The sequence below is a fragment of the Saimiri boliviensis genome, chromosome 9, assembly GCF_048565385.1.
Source record: "Saimiri boliviensis isolate mSaiBol1 chromosome 9, mSaiBol1.pri, whole genome shotgun sequence".
NCBI classification, from domain to species: domain Eukaryota; kingdom Metazoa; phylum Chordata; class Mammalia; order Primates; family Cebidae; genus Saimiri; species Saimiri boliviensis.
This window is the reverse complement of record NC_133457.1, coordinates 34440882-34464824: the sequence shown is the minus strand read 5'-3', so window position 1 is coordinate 34464824 and position 23943 is coordinate 34440882. Positions and strand designations below refer to the sequence as shown.

The 23943-nt window shown below is 34.9% G+C and overlaps 1 protein-coding gene across 5 annotated transcripts in view; it reads left to right on the top strand.

The window, feature by feature from the left end:
* SATB1 (SATB homeobox 1) overlaps positions 1 to 23943 on the top strand; it is a 99563-nt gene that overhangs the window by 34718 nt on the left and 40902 nt on the right. For all 5 annotated transcript variants that reach the window (XM_003924927.4, XM_010335642.3, XM_010335644.3 and 2 more), the window contains exons 6-8: positions 12855 to 12966; positions 15217 to 15671; positions 23099 to 23311. In XM_003924927.4, the coding sequence (XP_003924976.2) occupies positions 12855 to 12966; positions 15217 to 15671; positions 23099 to 23311 (780 nt within the window). The remainder of the gene's footprint in view (positions 1 to 12854; positions 12967 to 15216; positions 15672 to 23098; positions 23312 to 23943) is intronic.

The window sequence follows — 23943 nt, the reverse complement described above, 5'->3', positions numbered from 1 at the left end:
GCAGTTACTTCTCTTTTCTGTTCTTTCATAGCCTCAAGACCAGTAGGCATAATTATGCTAATAGCCCTTTGTTTTGAATGCCAAGGTAACATTAGGCATTTTCATTACAAATTGTGGGCAGTTGAATTTCTTGGGTCTGTTTGAAAATACAGATTTCAGTCATCGAACTGGCCTGATCTGATGGACAAGCCTATCACGAGCAGCTCCGTTTTAAAATAAAAAGATTCCTGTTTGAGATGTGCTGGAATGATTTTGTATTTGCCTCTTCCCAGTAGAAAATTATAATCTTATGTTTAAACACCATATATTTTGAAGAAAAGCTCTAAAGAGAATCTTCTTTCCTTTTTAAAATTATAAAACTTTCCCCAGTTTTTACCCTACTGACTGTGGGAATCTTAGATTATAAATGTCTGCTTTGCCAGGTATTCAGTGCTTGATACTAATTGGATCTTATGACCACTTTTCAGCAATTGTAGTACTGTAATGGTGGTATCCATAAAGGAAATGGTAAACCTGTCTTATATGGGTAGTTGGGTGAATTGCAAAACTTGTACCAAATAATTTTTTTTTGCCTCCTCTTTTGAACCAGTCATGACATCATTCCTTTTTCAACTTACTGAGATGTCTGCTCTGTGTTAATATTATAATATGTATAATCTACAATAGAATTGTCCTCTAAATTGCAAGTTTTCCTTTTTGAATCTAATATATCAGGCTCACTTTTAGCTGACTTAGATACATAAGGATTTTATTGTAGCTTGATGTTAGCTCTCTGTAACCTTTCAGATATATTAATCAAAAAAGCCAAACTTAATAAAGCATCTAACTTAAAATGGATTGATCTCAGATATTTTATAGCCACTATCTTTTCACAATAGTAAAACATGAAAGAGTTTAAGCCATGCCAATTTAGAGAGTGCTTAACAATGTGTAACTACTTTATTTTCACTTAATAGATTTTTACCTGTGCCTTGTTTCAGATCTGAACAGGTTTACTTTGACCTCAAAATCACTAATGCAAGGAAAATTACCATATCATGAGAGTATTTTTCCTCTTTTCTTGCCTGATGCTTAGAATAATAAATACTCCCAAGGCTTAGGAGTGACATGGCCTGAGCGAAAGGCTATTAAATGCTATTTTCTAATTGTTTTAAAAAAGCAACTTAACCAAATCATGCTAACCAAACTGATTTGCTTGCTAAAACAGAACTAGTTTTAGAGTACATTTTAGATATCTTTTTTTTCTCGATTACTACTTAAAGTTGTGCTTTATCTGGATTTGCTTTATAGATCTGCTTCATTTCATGCCAGATTTGGGCAAACTCATAAACAACCCTCCACTCCAAAAAAAAAAAAATTCCAGATAATCAAAACAAACAGATACACAAACTCAATTTCCCACTCTTTCATTGGAAACTGCTTGATTATAACGTGCCCTGAGTATAAAAAACATAAGAGAGCCTTTAACATAACAGGAGAGAGCCTCAGCCCTGGTTCCGCAGCTCATTGCCAATTGAAGTAAGGAACGCTCTGGCTGTTGGGACTTTTAAATCTAGACTTAAAAGTTATTTGTTCTGTTTAGCATTTTTAAAATGATTCTATTAGGAATTGTATGTGCTTCAGTTTTAATTTTAACTCATAATGATTGTAAAGCACCCTGGGATGCTCGCATGAAGGGCGCTACAGAAATATAAGATTGTATTGTGTTCTAATATGCGGTCTTATGGGTGCTGGAGTTCCGTCATGGACAATTCATAAGGTCGCAGAATTCCTCATTGCAGGGAAGGTGGCTGACTTCTTTAGCAGTCTTTTTCTCTCATCTTACTCTGAAACTGTTCTCTTTAGTCATCCTCTTTCTCTCTTAAAAAAAATTGATTATTTTCTATTGTAATATTTTCCCATGGAAGTGCTGATCTAATTTAGTTTACTCAGGTTGAAGATGCAAACCAGATGATAGGTTGGAAGTTAAAAAAAAAAAAGATTAAAGCTTTAATTGCTAGCACTATATGAAATCACATTCTTATCTGAATAACAAGACATGTTACTTCATTACTAGATACCACCACCTATCTCAGGCTTGTCCCATTTTACTGTCCTCCTATTATTTCTTCCAAGGCAGTTCAAAAATGTAACAAGTATTAGCTTTGTGAAATGTCACAATGGGACTCTTCTCTATAGTGAAACTCCTGGGTTATGATAACATATGACGGAGCTTGATCTAATTTTCTTTTTACTTTTTAATGGGACTACTTCTTTAGAGTAACGGTATTTCTTCAACAACTTCATTCTGTCACTTTGTATGTGTTTTTGTTTGTCATTGCTGTCTAGCATCACTTTAATTGGTGAGCTCCTAGCATCATAGCAATGAGGAACGTGAGTCCTGTTGTGGCCAGCCTTATGAGCTTGGGCAGCTGACCCTCCATGACTCAATTTTCTTACCTGTAAAGTAGGAAGATAATAGTTCCAGTTTCTTAGTATTGTTTTGAGAATTAAATGAGCTAATGCTTAGAAAACATTTAGGACAGTTTTCAGTCCTAAAGTGTGCCGTAACTAGTTTTTTTGTTGTTGTTGTTTTTTGTTTTTTGTTTTTAATGTGGGCATTGAGAGTTTGAAATCACACTTGTGCATGCCACATGGTCTAAGAAACTCTCGGCTCCATGGAAAATTTTGGTGCAATCTTCATTTTTAGTGGAAACCAAATACTTTTCATTTGTGAAAAAAATGAAAGGTATTTGGACCATATTATAACTCATTCTCAACGTTAAGGAACACTTAACAATCATTAAGTTATGATGTATTTTAAAATAAAAGTGGGGGAAGACTGAAGCTAGTACTTTAAATAAATTCATTTGTAAGTTTGGCACATATGACACCCTAGACTAGACAAGGTCAAATAGAATACAGATGTCTGATGGAGCTGTCATCAAGAGGAGAGCTTCTCCCAGTGTCCTGTGCATTAACTGACTTCACCTGTACTCCCAGCAGCTTCTGTCCTCGCCTTGTGTGCCTGGCTTAGCATTTTCCACATTGTTCTGAAACAGTCTGTGGACTAACTAGGCTGTCTGTATATACTGTAATTGACTGTCCCAAAGAAACTAAGTTGTATTCATCATCACTGTCATAGATCCTGGCACACAGTAGGGACTCGGGAATATTCATCAGACTTAAACAACCTTGTAGGATTTGTACATGTTTATTTCATAAACCAATATACCATGTCAATAGTTGTATTAGTAGTACTTGATAGATACTTATAAAATATTTTCCTATTTTAACTTAATTCTGTATTTTTAGTTTACCTAACTAGAACAAATCACTTCTGAATTTTTCTCTAAGAAAGCCTACGGACATTCTAAGCTGTCTCATGCTTTTATATATTTGATAGTGTTCATTAATATGTGTGCTAAACTTAGATGTTTGTAAGCAGAACAATAGTCTTGGAGTTACAGGGGACTCAGATGTCTGAAAAATGCTTGAAAGACCTAATTATACATCACAGTTAAGGACAAGCTTTAAAAACATATGCAGCATTTCTAGATTTAAAAATTTTTCTTCCATAATTGTACATGTATTTTGGCCTGGCCAGTAGTTTTCAGTTTATCTCAGTTGCATTATATTTGAGACCTTACTTTACTGTTATTTTCATTTGTCCATTTTCTTCTCATATTCAAGAGTAAAATAGGAAATTTTCAGTAACAGAGTCAAATAATTTATGGACAACGATGCTGGCATTGCCAATATGGAAATGTTGACAGTATCACCCCATGTTCACTTACAATGTCCATTCCTCAGTTGTGTTCTAAAGTCAACATTTGGCATAAGAGACTCCATTTAAGGCTATAAATATACAGCATTTTAAAGTCAGCTGTGTAGAAGTCTAGAGTTACCTGAATTTAGTGAGAGCCACAAGTGTAGATAACTGTTCAGCCATTCCAGAATGGGCCTTAGGGACTTGGTTTGTCCACCTTTTGCATGAGCACCAGCTCAGCGTGGAAAACACATGGTTATTGATGAATGGAGCTCTTTGTTATATGATTTATAAGCCATTCCAACACATTTTTATCATTTTGCCATAACTTCTAGTGAGATGATTACCAGAGGATGGCATTTTCCTACACTGTGAAGGATTTTCGTAATATGGATTGAGATGAAGCCAGAATAATTTGATTTTTCTGTATGATCTAATCCAGAGGTGACATTGGTTTATATTTATCTGGTAGACATGGGAAGCCTTATCTAAAAGCCAACAGTGATGGATAAGACACAGAAATCAAAGCTGTGGTTTAGCCTTCAGTCTTCTATGAAGTCTTGGATCAGATCTGAGTGGGGTTCATGAACCCCACAATCTGCTCCAAGGTTTTGTACAGACCCTGAAATTATAAGCCAGTTTTTGGAATACATGGATAGCTTTCATAGGTTTTATGTAATTTCCAAAATTAGTTCTGTGGCCTCATGAAAAGTTAAAAGCCAGGATTGTATTTTACCCCCAATTTTTAGGCAATATGGCCTAAAAATCCAATATGCTCATATAAAGAAGAAATGCAAAGAGGTAATATTAAAGTCTCCTGTGAAGAGTTACAGAGCCCAATTCTAATATTTACTTTTGGGAAATGAATTGCTCAAAGTACTTTAGTTCTTGTTTTCACTCTGTGGCTTAAGGGTTTTTGTTTTTTGCTGTTTGTGTTTTTTTCAATGCTTTATTTAAGATCTCTGGAACTTAAATTTGGTATCTTTTTCCTTCTATTTGTAAGTACAGATACTGGAAATTTTAATCTCTAGAGAGGATGAGCAATTTAACCACACAAGGGAATCAGAGAAAGAGATTTCTCAAATGGGTACATTGATATAGAGTGCCTAAGATTCAGAATCAGGAAACAGTTTTTGCAACAAAATAAAATAAAACCCTTTGGATTCATATTTATCTAATAAAAAACTTGTGAAAATTCTACTTGGATATAACAATATTTAACTTAATAATGAGTATATTTTAAATAATCATAAGCAGGATGCTAGGGGGCCGTAACCTTCCTAAAAATAAAACTAGTTGGAAACATTTGCACAGTGAGTGCCTGAGAATGAATAATGTGCGTTACAGTTGAATCTTCTTTAGTCACTTGGCTTGAGAAGACATAGAAATTTCATAGACACTTAAAGCTGTTAGAAGAGACATTGGAGATTATCTAGTCCAGTTCCCTTCATGTTAACAGCTTCTGTATGCAGCTAATTTGGAATATCACATGCACTTAATAATAATATATCTTTTAAAAATACTTTATAGTTTAAGCTCTTCACGAACATACTTATTTGGTTTAAGTAAGGTTTCAGTGTGATAAGAAGGGTCTAGATCGGTACTTATACAATGGGGCAGAATAGAGAATCTGGTCAGAACATATTACCTGAGCATTACATAAATTAACTGTATGGAAGAGTCATATAAACCATGAACCAACATTTACTTTAAAAATTATGAATTGAGCATTTAAATAAATAAATTTCTGTGCTTTGATATGGTCACATTTTCATCTTTAGGAAATATAGTAGGAAAATTGAAGTAGAGTTGGATATGTTCTCTTTGTGCTTCCTTTTGTATTCTTTTGGAGCTTTGTACTGAGTTTCCAATTTTAGCAATGTGCCAGGGTTACTTTGTATGAAAATGCCATTTTCAGGCACTAGGATTGATCAAGATGGCAAGAGCCATAACTATGACAACTAGAGTTTAAGTAAAATTTAGAAGTGATTAGTCTCTTCTCAACAAATTGAGATTCCAAATATGTCCCAGTTGTATCGTATCTCCCAAGAGAATAGCTTAGAAAGCAATAGAGGATCCAGAGGGAAAGATTTGGGAAACATAAGCTAACAAGCACAAACAGAATATTACACTTAGAAATCCTGCCATTCGCTCTCATAAATTGAAGCCCATTTCCCGTCCTTCCCACCCCAAATACCAGATGGGGACTACCTGTTAATTTTCAACAAATTTGTTTCTCGTCAATATCTCATATCTCATACGATGCTTCTTAGGGCTTGTTTGTAGTATTTGATGTCCTTTGAGATTAAAAGGAAACCTCATTTACGAGAAATCCCTGTGAAAATTGTATTTGAATGTGGAGATGATGTGAAGTTAAAGTTTGACCTTTAAATTTTCCTCAGACAGATAAAAAGATGCTATAAAAATTGAGGCCGTAGGTGGTCAGGACATGCACAAAGGGGTGGGAGATCAGAATGTTTGAAGTTGCATTTCTCAAAAAATAAAAATATAAAATAATAAAAGCCAATAGTTTGACAGATTGTTCAGTAAATGCTCATTTTATTGAAAATTATAAAAAGGTGCTTAATGCCTTTGCACCATTAATACAATACACAAAAAGATTACTGTCAAGATGAGTGTTCTATCGCTGAAAATTAACTATAGGGCTTTATACATCACCATCCATAGACTGAGAAGTTAAAGGTTTTTTAAATACACATTTTGCATTGCACAGGCATTTATTTCAGAAAACAATTATTTTAGACTTTATGCCAAAGACATTAGCAATGATGTGCTTTCATATAAAGCACGGACATAACAGATATGTATTATAAACAAGGTAGAACCATAAAATTCTCCTTATAGAATTAAACTTGTGCATGATTATTTCCCTTGCTGTCTCTCTAGTGTATTCCAATTCAAAACATACATTCCTTCCTACAGAAAAAAAGATATTCAGATTCCTTAGTTGAAATTAATTAGCATTCAGAAACCAGATAGCATGTTTTTGGGTATTCATGAGATCTCTGTTTGAAAAAAATGTTTTTAACTTGTAGAAATGTGTTGCAACACACAGATGGGAAGAAAAAGAAAAAAAAATCTCTTTAGCAAGCACTGTGTGTAAAAGGAATATTACATTTTGCACGCTCCTGATTGCTCTGTGTAAACAGTTTTTGACATCTGTCTTTATAGTTTTCGAGGAGAGGAAGACTTTGTTAAAAGAATCATTTTTATACAGCAGTCACCATTTCAGTCTTGCTTTACCTGTATTATGAAAGCAGATGGTCTGCATGTCTTTTGAATATTTATAACTATCAAAAACAATCTCTTGCTATTCACCCTTAGGCTTATGAGATGTCAGGACTGTTCTGGTTGAAAAAAATCATCTTGGGTGTTTACAGAAAGAGGATTACATTAAGCTGAAATGACTATACATTTTCCAGTTTAATATTTGTCCATCAGCTGTTTAATCGTATTTAGATAATTGTGTAAATAAGATGTTGTAGCCCTTGCCCTCTCTGCTGATGGAGCCTGAAAGCTTTAAACATGGGTGAACCACCATTTTGTAGATGCTCTTGCTACCTCCTCCCCACCTCAGCTAAACCGTCGGCAAGTCCTTAGTAAGTTTTGATCATGATATCACAGTCCTGGTTTTTTTTTTTTTTGTTTTTTTTTTAAAGTAGTGCACAAAAAGCAAGTATGTAGATCATATGAAATACTGGGAAGCTGCTGGCTTCCGGTACAGGCTGTTTAGTTTATTAGAGTATATTGTAATATGCAAATATGGTACAGCACTCCAATTACCCTTTAAAGCTGACATGGTTTTCTTTTTATTTTCTATGAGCCTGCAGAGCTCTGAGGGTATTTTGGAAAACTTTTGGTATAGTGGGGGTTAACTGTTTTTTGACTGGAAGCTGAGCAATCAGAGATAACAGATTTTGCTGTGGTTGGTTGATTTGGCAGAAAAGCATGAACAGTTTTGGTTTAAATGATTGAATAACCTGATTAGCATTGTTTTGGGGTGGTTTTTTTTGGTTGTTGTTAAAGGCACAACAAAGCAATTTTAAGGGTAATCAGATCTCTGCCTTTCCCCAGCTGATGAATCTTTTTTTGGGAAGTCCTCACCTCTCTAAAAAACCCCTTCATTGGCTACTAAGATGAACAAGTAGAAAAATAAAATGATCTTTCTTCATTTTTTAAATGTGTTATAAATATATACCTACAGTATATATGATACTCTAGCAGGGGTTTACAGGAATATAATTTTTTGAAAAATTATGTAACTTCAACTGATTTCGTGTGGTTTTTGTTTTTCAAATTTAAAAGAGCTACAGTATTTGAGAGCAAAGGTTCAGAATGTTCTATCTATCTTTAAGTTAGGCTTTAGAAAAATTCCACCCTTACCTTTTCACAATTAGAAAGGTTATAAATAATGTATTTGGCTGAAAAGGAAGCTCAGCCTGTGGCAGATGGTATCATTCTAGAGTACTGGGGTTTCTGTGAAGATGGCATTCTTTCAGATCGGAACTTCAGCAGACTCTCAGAAAGAACCGAAGCTCTTCATAGGGAGTAGACATGTGCTTTATGGATCTTAGAAAAGCTTACAACTTGGCTCCTAGGATGAGAATATTGTGTCACACTGGGGTTATGAGACCCACAGCCAATTTATGCCGACTTTGAAATTGTATTTCCCAACACTGGAAGCTGTGGCCTATTTATTGGTTGGTATACCGTGTAGCATTTGAACTTGGGATTTCAACCGACTGAGTTTTGTCAGTTGGTTTATTTTATTCAGTGATCATTGATGTTTTATACAGACCAGCCACTGAATAGGAAACTTGCCATACAAGTTGTGTCTTTTTCAAAGTGCTTTGGATAGCTCATATAAATAGACACTGAGCGAGAACTGGAATAACATAACCACCGAGCACTGCAACTTCCGAGACATCTGTGTGGATGTATTTTGAAAAACCTGGGAAGGGATCTCTTGCAAATTAATGAACAAAGGTTCTTGAAACTATGATTTCTGTCACGACAGCCAAAGCGATGGATTTGAAAGATTCGTGTGACAACAGTTGAGCTGCCATTACTTTTGACCTTTAAGGGGAAAAAGAGGGAAGAGTATTTCTGGTGGCTTGCAGTAATGACTTTTTTTAGTGACCCTTTTCATTGATCACCTAGTATGTGTCCAGCCCTGTAGTGAATCCAGGATGTATTGAGATGAGTCCTAAGGCTCACAGTTCAGTGAAAAATAAACAGCAGGATGATGCTCTGGTGCAGGGAAGTTAGGAAAGGCCTAATAGAAGCAAGGATGCCCAGGCTGTACCCTGAAGGATGAGCAACTGTTAGCTAGAGATGGAAGAGGGCATGGGTCATGCATCCAAGCCAGAGGAGTGATGTACCTTTTTGATGCTGTCTGCCAGATACAGGCCAGCTTCAAAAAAACACCACCAAATTGGAGTATGAGAAGAAATGGTGTATTTCCCCTTGGTGTTTTCCCTTATTATTACTTGACCCAACTTGTAACTTAATAATTTCATCAGTATACTTCATTCTGCATTACACTGAAAATACTGTATATCATTTGAAAATTTTACCTGATACTCCTTTGATATTTAAACTGTAGTCACTTGATATGAAATGTGATCATATAATGAAAGCCCAGTGATGAGGAGGCGGCAGAGGGTTGTCATAGTAATTAATATCTCTTAAGTCTATACGTAATATGTTACAAGCTCTTTGCTAATTGTAACACATCTATTATTTATTGTCTGTCCAAGGGTAGATAGTATGTCTCTTCACATCATTATTTTCCTACTGACTTGCCCAGTGCTCGGCATGTAGTAGAAGTTAAATAAGTACATGCTGAATTAATTTTAAACATGCCTGAATGGATGGATTCTCAGAACAACTCCATGAGATGTATGCTATTATCATTCCCATTTAGCATAGGAAATTTTGATGGAATGGTCAACTATTTGACCCAAGGTCCTACTGCCAGTGTGTGATACATCCTTACTTGAATGTATGTTTATTTCTATTCTGTTTTGTCAGATGAACATTTAGTGTTTATTTTGATATATGCCAGGCATTGAGCTAGAAAATTATATGGTACCCCAGACCTGCGTGAACTCACAGCTTAGTGCAGTCTTTTTAAACCAGTACCTCCTTTTAAGTGACACAAGAATCCCAAGCCTTTCTAACATGAAACTTGGTCTACTACCTGTACATCCCCACCACCTAGGAAAATATTACCAACTATGACTTTCTTTTATTTGTGTTATCAAAAGAATAGTTACTTCTTTCCTGGTACTCTAAGATTACACTATTGAATATGATTTTCAAATGCATGTGCACCACAAAATTCTGCAGTCTCTTCCCTGCCTTGGAAACCAGCTGGCTGGTCTACTCCAATGCTATGCCTCAGTTTTTAGTAAGGATTTTACCACCTGATCAACACATGCATGACGTGTCACGTGCGCGCGCGTGCACACACACACACACATACACACACACACCCTCTTGAGGTAGCTATATGAGCAATCTCATTGGACAGATTATTGCATGTTGTTCCAATAAAAAAAGACGTGACTCTAAGTTACCTGAATTAGGAAATAGTTCCCAGTCACTCTAAAGCACAGAAAGGTAGGGAATCCAAAAAGTTGCTTTGTCGTGCATTATAAGTTATGGATTAGCCTTTCATATCTGTGTTAGGCTATTATTTACACTAATCAGAGTTTCCTAAGCATACACCATGTGACAGAAAAAGCACTCAAGCCCAGAGCCTACCGCTTTAGGGTTAAGCAGGGTAGGGGGAAGCTTCGATGATGATGCACATATGGATATTATTTTCCATGTATGGATAATAATAAACTATATCACACTACTACATCCAGCATCTAGTTTTATAAAACTATTTCAGATCTGTTTTCACACACACCATGAATTCTTCTTCCTTCCCTCGTCCCCTATACATTTTCCACTGTTGATACACCAAATCACATTAAATTGAGATGATCTATTTACATATCTGTGTTCTTAATAGATAGTAAACTTCTTGTAGGCAGAGGCTGTGTCTTACCCATCTTTGCATCCTTAGTACCAGCCAGGATATGGTAGGTGTGCAGCAAAGAGAATATTCATATATAGAACTGTTGGCAAACTGAAGTATACTGGATGTTTGTCAAAAACCTCAGCAAAATTTAGATATTCCATACACTTCTAAAAAGTAAGACATAAACCACATCTAAAACTTCCATGTGTTGTTATATTAACACTTAAGGAACTGTCAGAATGTCTAGGTAAAGAGTAATCATTTAAAAAAAAAATTGGACCAGAGTGGAAGAACATGAACTGTCATCCATTTGCAGAAGAATCACCATTATCCATCAGCAATCTCAATAGTTTTTATTAGTGTCTGACTTTATTGATCCCTTATTACAAGAGAGTAAGTGAGATCGAAGCTGACAGATCAGGTAATCTTCTGGCTCTGGTTTTGGCAACTTTGCTAAGTGTCTTTTTACACTGTGGACTGTGGGAGGCTCTTAGTGAAATTGCAAGCTATTGGATTAATGGCAGAACATCATGAACACATTAAGAATGTCTTTTTAGAGATATAAAATGTGAAAATGACTATAAAGTAGAAAGTGTCAAAAAAAAAAAAAAAAGGTATCACCGTGCCTCTTAGGAAAGATAGCTGTGTTTTACATAAATAATGCGACTTCAGCTTATCCTTCACTGGAAGTTCTTTAGAGATCCCCCAAATTTACATATTACGGAAATGTGTGCATGCTACAGAATTAAAACTAATAGTGGATGTCAGGAGAATGAATAATAACCAAAAGAGCTTTACATTAGAGGTAACTTAAAGAAGATAATTATATAAAAATACTTTTGTCCCCAAACTGGCTTTTCTGGTTGTTCACTGCCTCCCAGAACAATGCTGCCTTCTGTAAACTATTTCACTATAGACCAACTGATGTCTGAAATTCGAGTTCTCCTGTTTCTACACATAGGGGTGAGGGATGGATTGGTGCTACAAAGTCTTCCTCTTAAGACCCATATTTCCTACTAACAGCTAACTTAAGCTGTTACTAGAGAATATGGGTAACAGGTTAAAATGGACCTCGAATTTCGTTTACCATAACCAAAATTTTCTGGGAGGAAAACACTTGTTGAAAATGATTTAAAAAAAAAAACAACAACCTCCCAGTAATAAAATCATGTCTTCATTTTTGTATATTAAAGGGTTGACCCTGTTTTCAGGGTAAAAGCAGGATTTAAATTTATTAAAAGCAGGGTAAAGAAAAGTCACAATAGGTCATCTTTTTTGTGGTATCCTTGAGAAATTTAGTAGCGTGAAATGTATAAATTTAAAATTTTTATGGTCAGTTTGAAATTCAAAACTTAAGCTTTACTATTGATGAAGCCAGTAATAAGATTGCAGAATGTCTTTCTCTTGGTAAAGGATCTCTGTGACTAGTTTGTTTCTTTTCAAATATGGTCAGTTAACCTTTGAACAGTGTTAATGCACCTCCACTTTAAAATAATAGAGTGAAAAGTACAAGTGCTGTTTCTCAAATTTTAATCCCTGGGGATCTTGGTAAAATACGGATGCTGAGTGTCCTGGTCTAGGGTAGGGCCCAGGATTCTGCATTTCTAACAAGCTTCCAAGTGATGCCCATATTGCTGGTCCCTGGTCTATATTTGGAGGAGAAAGGATGTAGAGTTCAGTCAAAAAAATCGCCAAGTCGTGTATATTTATGAATCACAATTACAAAGTCATCTTCATGTATTTAGATTTATTGGGACCAGTGAAAGTTTGACAGTCTAGGAATAGATAACATTGATGGAGATTCAATAAATGCTAGAGCAAAGTCTGTGGGTTTGATAGCTTTATGCTGGTCTCAGTGGGCTGTTAATTTCTACTTAAATAAGCATCTGATGATCTACTTAATGAATTTCAAGAAATCAAAGCTTTAGGCTAAAGTGTGAAACAAAAATGTGTTGGTACTCAGTTGATTAAAAAAAATACAATTGAGATCATTTCTGTGTTCCATCTTGTGCCTCTGTGTATTACAAATGTTCTCCCCCCTTCTTCATGCAGAGTATGATTTCTTCCATTGTGAACAGCACTTACTATGCAAATGTCTCAGCAGCAAAATGTCAAGAATTTGGAAGGTGGTACAAACATTTCAAGAAGACAAAAGATATGATGGGTAAGCAAAAAAACATTACAGCAGTGGCTACATACCATTACATGTCATTTGGGGGTTTATCAAAGTCACATCTAAAGCCAGGTCTTTTGATTGCCCAATTAGAGATCAATTTAGAATGTTTCTTTAGGGGTGGGAAGTGGGTATGAGTATAATGAGATAATTAAATTCAATAAATGTTTGTGTTTAAATCAGCCAAACTGACTTGGTTGTCAGACATGCAGGAAATCGAGGCGTGAGGAGGGGAGCTGTCATTTTTTAACATCTCAGTGAAGACCTAACCAGGCCTTGAATAACTAATATTAGCTGTGATTTCTCTCAGTGATAAGTCCTGCTTTTAGGTTTTTTGTTTTTGTCTGAGGGAATGAGAAAGTGCCTGTTTTTATAACCAATTTTTAAGGAAATTAAACTTCTTGAATTAAACTCTATTTGTAGTTTCCACAGTAGAGATCAAGTGATTTTTATCCCTCTAACCCCCACCTTCCATGGATGGGCACTTTGGTAAGCATATTGCTTTACCATCCATACCAGAACAATAATTGTTTCATTTCTAAACTTTAATTCCAAGATGGCATTTTGTCTTAACACATAACTTTAGGTGAGTATTTGTTACGTAAGAAGTACACTAAAATCTGCAGTGTAAAATGACAGATAAAAGTTATGTATGGTACCTAAGTATTTAGATTACGGCATTTTCTCCCTGTTGAGTCTGTTAATGCTCTCAAAAGCAAACACTGTGATTAAGGTTAATGCTTTAATTTTTATTAATATTCTCCTTCACATACCTGTACCCTCCAAAAATATATTTTAAGGTAGTATAGGAATGCGCATTATGTCCTGTTTTAAATCTATTTCTGTTTATTCCTTTACATTCATTTAATTTTTTTCTAAAAAATTTTTAAGAAATAAGAAAATGCAAATGTTGAGCATGTTTTAGCTCTTAATATTGGAAGAGAAACCATCCGTCTACCAAAATGGATTCTTTGCCTTTTATAGCTTAGAGCTGTAATGAAGACAATGCATCATTTTTGGAATAATTGCTTGAATTACTATTCTCTGTGAATGGCCCACTTGGGCTGATAGCACTGGTAGAAATGGAAGGTTTCTTCCCCAATTCTTAGTTATGTTTTTCATGTATCAGGAGCTATAGCACTATGATAAAGTTCCTCTAAATATAAAACCTGCATATTTAATGAAAAGAGAATTGATGATTAAAATCAAACTAGAGTCTATACGTGGGAAGTTGGTGTACAGTTTGGAAAGTCTTATTTACGTAAAGCTTCATGCTCAGCCTTTCCAGTCAAGAACATCAGACCAGTCTCCTCCTCGTACAGCAAAGCATTTACACACTTAGAGATGACGCTCAGCCAATCCTTTTGAGGGACCTAGCCAAGGGAGAAGCATTCATCCTGGGTAGGTGGGAATAAATTGGAAAATCATGACAGCATCACCATTGTACCAGAACGATTCCCTGCAAGATTGTCTTTTGCACTGGTGATGGTCATAGCTTCCTGAAGAAAAAACATTTGGATCTTAGCAACACTGGGTATTATGCTGGCTTGATGCACAATACATCACTTGCTTTATTCTAAAAAGTATTTCCAGATATACCTACCGCCCATGATGGTTAGAATTAAAATGAAACAGTGAAACCAGGCATGTAAGATATTCAGCACAGTGTTCAATATACATTCCTTTATTATTATCATTGTACCGATTTTTATTTATTACATTGACTACTTTTATTCACTGCTAGGTAAAAATTGAAAGTAGGTAACATTTTATGTCATACTTTTTCTTTTACACCTTTTTCCTGGAGTACTAAAGGTAATGAATATCATGAGAATATATTTGTACATTTTTTAGTTGCTTATGATAAGCTTATTTTCTTAGCTCAGCTAACTGTTTATAGTTGTCATTAAGCAAATGACATTCTTTTAGAAGCCATTTTAAAACATTGTTGCTTATAAGCCTTCTTGGGGTAATAAGTGAGAGTGAACAACTAGTTGGAAAGAATTTGGTATAATTGATTTTATGCCTTAAATTAAACCACATTTTAAAAATGAGATCAGAAGTGCTGTCCCACTTCCAAAGTTTATAGAATTTTTCAGGAAAGGAGAGCAAAAACACAACGTGGTAAGTTGCAACTTATGCCCTGAGCCTACCCCTTTTTAAATTTAGGAAGTGATTAGAAATCTTTATCGATGCCAATTATTGTTGGTTGAATGCGATTTTACTTTTTGTCCATTTTAGTTGAAATGGATAGTCTTTCTGAGCTATCCCAGCAAGGCGCCAATCATGTCAATTTTGGCCAGCAACCGGTTCCAGGAAACACAGCCGAGCAGCCTCCATCCCCTGCACAGCTATCCCATGGCAGTCAGCCCTCCGTCCGGACCCCTCTTCCAAACCTGCACCCTGGGCTCGTATCAACGCCTATCAGTCCTCAATTGGTCAACCAGCAGCTGGTGATGGCTCAGCTACTGAACCAGCAGTATGCAGTGAATAGACTTTTAGCCCAGCAGTCCTTAAACCAACAATACTTGAACCACCCTCCCCCTGTCAGTAGATCTATGAATAAGCCTTTGGAGCAACAGGTTTCAACCAACACAGAGGTGTCTTCCGAAATCTACCAGTGGGTACGCGATGAACTGAAACGAGCAGGAATCTCCCAGGCAGTATTTGCACGTGTGGCTTTTAACAGAACTCAGGTCAGTTGTGTTTCATAAATGGTTCTGTGCTGTCTCCTCTTTTCTTTCTTTAGTTCCATCTATAACTAAAGTTTATTCTTTTACTCTACTAACATTTTCTCTCTCTCTTGATGTGATCATATTACCTGTTCCAGGTGGTGCCTCAATTTTATCACTCCTTTTCCTATGATATATTTCTGAAACAAAGGAAACCTATGTGCAGATTGTTCCCAACTCAGGGGCTTTGAGAGACTAATTAAATGTCAAACATATTTTAAACTGGCATTACCTATGCTTTTATGTAATAGAATCATAAACTGTTTGTAGTAGATGGTTAAGAAGAGTTTTATGACTTGGTTAAGGCTCATGTTCTACTGATAACAAACTTAAGTATATAAATGTTCCCTGTTAAAGTTCTACTACACCGTTGTTGTTGTTGTTAAGACCTTGGGAGCAATAATCCACTTAATTCTAAGCAGCCATTTTGGAAAAAGAGTATATGACTCATTAATATAAAATGCTTCTAAGCTTTGTGCTCTCTCTCATGTTATTGTCTTCCAAACTTCATTCTCTAGACCAGGCATCAGCAGACTTTATTCTGTTATTGACCAGATAGTAAATATTTTAAGTTTCGAAGCACATAAAATCTCTGTCACACTGTAGAGTAATAAAGCAGCCATAGACAATAAATGAATGGCAGTGGGTATGGTAGTATTTCAGTAAAACTATTTACGAAACAGACCATGGAGTAAGTGTGGCTGGCAGGCCTTAGTTTGCAGACCCATTTTTAGAGATCTTACTATCTGGTTATACACCTAATGTGCACACTTGTGTCCTCCTGGGCCAATTCCTGTGATGATACTATCTATCAGCATGGAATATGTTTAAGAGAGTCATGGAGAAAAAGTGATGTATATGAGAGGTCATAAGATAAAGGTATTTGAGAAGCCCTAAACAAATTGACTCTGTTGAACTGTGAATGAGAATTTTTTTCTTTGTTTGGAAACTAGTGTGATACATGATATATATGGTATTTAATTTTGGCTCAGGTACACCAAAAACAAACAAAAAAACAATAACTTGGATTAGAATGAGGACATTATGTCTTTGCAACTTTTTTGTTTTACCACTGTTCTTTCTTTTGTCAATTTATCTTGTTTTTGGTCCTGGCTCACATTTTCCTCTCAAATTTAAGTTATTTTGTTTATTACGTGATTAAAAGAATAAAATTCTGCTACAGAAATAATCTAGTATTAATTCCTAGTTGGCAGAGTTTCCATACCTAGGAGAATCCCAGCTGTGACTTTTTTTTTGGCTTGCCTTAACTAGATTGGGAGTAGGAGACCTGACAAAGCCTTTAATTCAGTGTTTGTTTTCAGTTGATTCATCTGTTTTTTGTACGTTTGCCTGTTTATTTAAAAGGGCAGTTGCACAAGGCTATGGACTCAAGTTAAAATTGTATGGTTTTACCTATGCCATATCTTTACAGCTTAAAAAAAGTGGTCATTATTAGCTGGTAAATTTAATATGACACCTATATTCAGCTGGGGGATAATTATTGAAAACGAATGACTCAAAAGTCAACCCTCTAGGTATTCTGTTTCTGGTAGCATTCTTTATTTTAGTAAATATAATAACTACTAATAATTCCCCCTCCTAGGGAAAAAAAACCTCTACATAACAGTTCAATAATGCTTTTTGAATTGAGTTAAAAGCCCACAAAGACATCATGACATAGACACAAATGATATGTATATATACAGTTATTGGTAAGTGTTTTAAATATTGAGCTGTTATTTCTTAAAGCACTAAGTAAGTGTCCTTGATATAGTGAAGAATGCTAAGAGGGTAGAACTCAGAGAAATGAGGATAAAGTTGCCACCCATCATTACAGCTTTTCTTCCCTTGGGTACAGCCAGTAGCTGTAACATCATTATGAGGAGTTGGCCATTTGTTCTGGTTTTGGTCCTTAAAAGGACAAATTCCACAATAGCTACAGGATTTGTTACTAGAAGAAAGGCAAAATTTTCTCTTTTATACCATATTAATCTCTTTGAAAAGGTAATCGTCTCTGTGGTTAATATCAAAAACAGTGACTTAATTTTTCTGAGGGTGAGAGAAGAATGAAAACCTTGTACAGCTTGATTACAGATACCTCCTTATTAATAATAGCCAATTTAGAAAAAAGTTGTTACAAAAAAATTATTTGGTGCCCTGGATTATGGAGGGGTTTTAAAGCTTTATATTGATAATTGGTACTTTTCAGTCGAAGTAGATGTAGGGCCATATTTAAAGCTGTTTGACTTAAGAGGAAATTTATACATATATTTAAATATTAATTCCTTGAGAACTAGCTTTTGCACATGCAGGCATGAATGTATTTTCATTGGTCATTCTTAAAAACCACACACATACATACACAGCTGCATTTATTTTTTAATGATTATGCATTCGAACGACTGCATGTAGTGTGTTTATTTCAAAGTGTATGCATTTCAATAAAAGCAGGTGCAGAGTGAGGATATGGTGTGAGTGTGGAGTACGAAAATACACATGCTAATGCATATGTATAGGCAAGGAGCTCTGCAGAGTTCAATCGCACATCACACATTTGTGTGCACCTAGTACAATGTGCAATTCCAACTCCAACTTAAAAAAAATGTTAAATATATACATACAAATGCAAAGTTATATGATAAGGTCAGATAAAGACACTGTTTCTTATAAACAGCATTAAACCATTAATAGGATAGATAACACTGTTACAAATTGAGAATTATTTTAATCATTGACAGCTCTGTATAACTTTAAAATCCTGGGTCTTATGTTTTAACTCTTGAGAATTGTCTCATCATCTTAATAGGGTCCTCTACATTAACACATGACCCTCTCTTATGAGTTTCACATATGACTGTTTTTTTTAAGTCTATCTTTTCTGAAAATTTATGGTGAATTTATATGATTACTTGTTTTAAGGAATTTTCCCCATTCTGAATTGATGGACATATGTTCTTTAATTGCTGTTGAAGATACCAGCTTTTAGTATATGTCATTCATTCAGCTATGCCTACTTGATGTCTTTTTAATGGAAACCTATGGCTAAAAGTAGTTGCCAAAGCCTCTAGATTTATGCTTTTCAATTCACTTTTCTATCTTATTTCTATTTAAAGGTTCTGTTACATGCAAATACATTCTTTAATACCCTTTAATTTTTAAAAGAATAAAACCTAGAGTTTAACTCTGATCCTACTCTGTAGCTTTTACTCCCTTTTTCTTCCCCCTCCCCTTGTCTTTGGTACACTTTAATTTCCAGTAAAATAAAGAATGAAGATGGATTATTCAAAACTGATAACAGTAATGGACCATCATGTAATGTTTTATTGAATTTGAGTTCTGTAAATTATGTGGTGGAGAGAAATTTGCCTGCTTAAGTCTAACAGAAATTGCTACTATGTTTCTATAATTCTTCACAGTATAATTTTTAAAAAGTCCACTATCCATATCACTATTGAATAAAAGGTAAAAAGTTGCTATTACCCCATCATGACAGCTCTCTGGTTTGCCTGCCAAACGACAAGAGAGAAATGTGTCTAGTTACAACTTACTTGGCATGAGTCCAAGGTAGTAGGTGGAGTTTGAAAATTGTCTTTCACCTGGACATGTGATTAAAAATTCACCAAACAACAGAGGCAGGTAGCCTTGAAGAATATTCTATGTATTTTCTTTTTAAGAGGGAGGTTACATCAAATCATATTTTCTTTTCGAGGGCTTTGAAGTTCCATGAAGCTGATAAAATCTATTTGAATCAGTGATTATGTTCAAAGAGGAGACAAACGGGAGACCAGACAGTCTTGTTCAGATTGGCAGTCTCTCTTACTTATCTGCTGTTTTAAAGAATTCATAATTAGCTTTTGGAAATACTGATAATATTTGTTGGAGGTTTTTTTCTTTCTTTTGCAATTACTAATGAATTTTACTTATAATAACTTGTAAACTGTTTCTGGAATGTAAAAACAGGTTTAGGAATTCAGCAGTAAATTTATTCTTCAGTTAAAAAAATAGAACTCTCACTCAACCACTATGTAATGACAATGCATAATAATTTTATATTTTCATATATATAGCACACATCTAATTATTGGTAAGATGTGAAGTCCCAATGAAAGGCAGCTTCTCGTTTTCAATAAAATTAATATTCATGAGATACTGGTAACTTCCTACTTCCTACGTAACGTACAAGTTCTCAGGTTCTTTTCAGACACAAGAATGACTAATGATTTTATTTAGTTTAAATTTGTTGAGCACCATTGATTGATGATACTGACGACATATTTTTGTCCTGATGTTTCACATATTCTATGACATAAATAAGTATGGCCTTGGCATACTAGTTTTTAGCATGAAGCTTTTTTGGTAAAAGGTCACTCTTATTGTCCACTGTGTGAGGCGTTACTACAAATGACCTTGGCAAGTCTATACTATGTCTTCCAACTGTAGGAAATAGGAGATGGTGACCATACATATCTTGAATTCAGCATATAAATAAGAATGCAGCTATTCAAGTAACAACCTGAACAGGACTAAAACATGAATTCCCATATCTAGGATCTGATAACAGTCATTTTGCATCTAAAATTATTCTAAAGTGACTTCTTCTTATTATTATTATTTTAGTAATTATAACTAATAAAAATGTTTTCTGACAATATTTTCAAGCATTTCCACCAGGGGGCACTCCCCTCATTGAAAGCTCTGGGCCAAAAAAAAAAAACAAAAAAAAACAAAAAACCCCAGAAGGTTTCTAAAACACCTGAGACTGTCTACACTGGCTTCTTTAAGCCAAACACTACATTGGCTCTTGAGTGTTTGAGAGTTTGAAACATCAGTTTACGCCATCCACATATTTCCGGCAAACAAAAAACTTTGTTCCAGTAGAATAATTAATGTAAGTGGAAGTAAAATGCTTTGCCCCTAAAAACGCTTGTAAGCTCAAAGAGGAAGTCACGCCAACGTCAAAATATAGATAGAGAACATTAAAATTTTCTCCCAAGTAACATGCTATCTTCCAGTCTAAGCCATACGAAAATGACTTAGTCTTATGTTAGCAAGACTTGAGAAAGAGTATTATTTTGTATGTTTTCCTATATTTGATTTTCTCACTATAGATCTCTGCTGCCTCAGGAAATATTTTTGATAGAAATATATGATATATTACTTTGTTATGTGGAATTTTTAAATATCTAATTTCAAGTTTCCCAAATAACATCCTAAATATTTATAACTATCATTTGCCCTAATCTAATTTTTTTTAATTATTAGACAATTAGGATAAACAAAATGCCACAGAACTTTTCACTGTAGGCCCAAATGATTGCTAATAACTACCCCTAGAATTCACTCATGGGTAGCACATCTTGTTCTTAAGTTTCTATCACCTATTTGTGACTGTTTTTTTCCATTGTGGTCTGCATACACATGATCAATCCATTTGGTAAATATTTATCAAACATTTATGTGAGAGGCATTGTGCTGGGATGATGAAAGTGAATATTAGATTATTATACTCAAGGAATTTGTAGCATATTGTGTTTATACTGATGTTTGCATGTATCCATTTTTGTGTAGTTGATAATATATTGCTTTATCAAGCACATTTTTTAAGACACAACATTTGGTGGAGAGGGGTAAAGAGCAAAGGTTATTTTTTACACCCATTTTCAAACTTTTTTATTTTTGAGACCTGAATGTTTTACTTTCAGTATGACATGTCAGAAACAGTCCATCTAATTAGTTGGCCTTGTGCAAATTAAATAGCTGGATGATTGACTGCCTGTTTGACTGAACTTTAGTTAAACTGACTCGATGTTTTGCTCTTATGTAGACACAGTTGCAGCATTACTCGTTACTATCCTGAGTAAAAGGACATGTGCCCTTCATACTTCAGTCACATTTCTTAGGGTAAAACTGAAAGTTCAGGTCCAATTCTTAGGCTTTAGCTGTAAGAGACTAAGTGAGAGACTCTTTAAAATGGACTCTTAAGCCTTCTGCACCTGTTAAAAGCTTTTTAAAATACCGGCTTATAAATCACTTAAAAAGTATCAGTATTTTTGTATTGTCTGCACCCAACTGCTACATTGAGGCAGTATGGTACATTATCCTTAAATTTGGGAACAAAACCAGGTTTGCACTTCTAACAAACCATGAAAATAACAAATGTTTTAACCTTGGGGCTCCGTTGTTGAACATGACAACTTACCTTCCTTTCCCCAATATACCTTTAACCATTTCTGCAGGATATTGGAAAGTAGATTTGCAATTTATATAGAAATCTTGACAAAATTTTATTCTGAAGCTGATATTCTGGCTAAGTGAAGACGTGAAATATCTCTTGCTATTCTAAGCATTATTTCATGTACAAGATTAAAGAGAGAAGGGCTGCTTAACCCTTATATAATAGAAATTTTCCCCATACTTGTGTTTCATATTCTGTCTTAAACACAATGGGGAAAACCACCTATTTTTGAAAGAGTTCTTCCAAAAGTTAAAAACAATAGTTGAAAATTGATGTTCTGCTATGGGGGTGGAGGAAGACACCTTAAGAGTTTTCTAATGGTTTATAAATTTCTTCTATTACTAATAACAATTTTTATTCCCTAAGAAATTTGATAATTACAGAATTTGATACTCTTTTCTTGGCATGCTATGATGGATTTTCGCAATGTTGAAAAGTAGTTAATGTATTTCAGATCTTTTCTATGGTTTTTAAAGTTCAAAATTTAAACCTGTTACCTAACGGCTTAACACAGCAAGATAGTATTTAGAATCACTTGTGATAGTCAGGGAGGTTCTCTGTAATTGGTAAATTGAAAGGGTCATGTGGTGTCATGTACTTTGATAAGCTGAAGTTTAAGGAATAATTTTAAACATTGCCTGTGAAAATACAACGTAAACCTTAGGTGATGCTTTAGTAATAATCTTTGTTCTAATATGTTAAAATTCATTTTCTGGTATTTTCTTTGAAAGTTCTACTTCTCTAGAAATGGCTTTGTATCTTTACATATTGGGCTGTAAGCATTCCACTGCCTTTGTCTAGGCAGCTTGAGAACTATACAGTTCAATGCTGTTGCATTATGAGGATTTCATTTATTCTTAACTTCCCTGGATCGTCTTTCTGTGAAAGATTTCATGGCAAGTTAAGCTACTCAAAGGAAAGAGACCAATTAGGCAGTTTCAGTTTATGTTATATGTAAAGCAGATGCTTAATAAAATTAAGAATACAATTGAGGCTCTCTTCTCTACCACTTCAATTGTAACTAATATATTCCTATGCAGAATTAATGCCTCTGACTGTTCATTTTCTAAACAGAGTGGAGAAGAAAAGGGAAGGATCACCGCTGGCTGGGCAAAGCAGGGGAGCAGGCTCACCCTGTGCCTTTCATTTCCTGCAGGGCTTGCTTTCAGAAATCCTCCGAAAGGAAGAAGATCCCAAGACTGCATCCCAGTCTTTGCTGGTAAACCTTCGGGCTATGCAGAATTTCTTGCAGTTACCAGAAGCGGAAAGAGACCGAATATACCAGGACGAAAGGGAAAGGAGCTTGAATGCTGCCTCGGCCATGGGTCCTGCCCCACTGATAAGCACACCGCCCAGCCGCCCTCCCCAGGTGCAGTCTCCTTTTCCCTCCTTTTCCTCTTTGCCTTTGTTTTTCTTTCCTTTTCTTTCTTTTTCTTTTTCTTTTCTTTTTTTTTTTTTTTTTAACGCTTGAGGAAGAATCTCAGTAAGAAATAAGATAGATAGATACATATATTTAGATGTTTTTAAATTCATAGAGTTGCTTGAGGAGAATTTGGTCCCAAATCATTAATTCTGATATACAAACAATAAGCTACTAGAGAGAAGAAAATTGCTTTGTGTTCCTTCTTTCTTTGGGTTATTTGGTGGTGAAAGTAGTCTTTAAATGGGATATTTGTCTCTACTATTGTTATTAAGTAAAGAAGTATTTTAAACTCAGTAGAAAAAGAATAAAGTCGGTTTTTTCCCAACTAGTTTTAGAATCGCCATTTGAATAGTAAATAAATAAAAATAAGTAATTTCATTTGTATTTATACTTTCCGATACGAACTGCAGCTGGTACCAATTATACACCATCTCATTTGTAATCTTTCATAATTAAGTTTAATAAAATCCTTGAAGGCAACTTTAAATGGGGCTGATAAGGAATTCTATCCATATTGCAAGATATGGGCACATTTTCTCTTTCTTTAAATTTTTGTACTTTTTAGGAAAGAAAGTCGC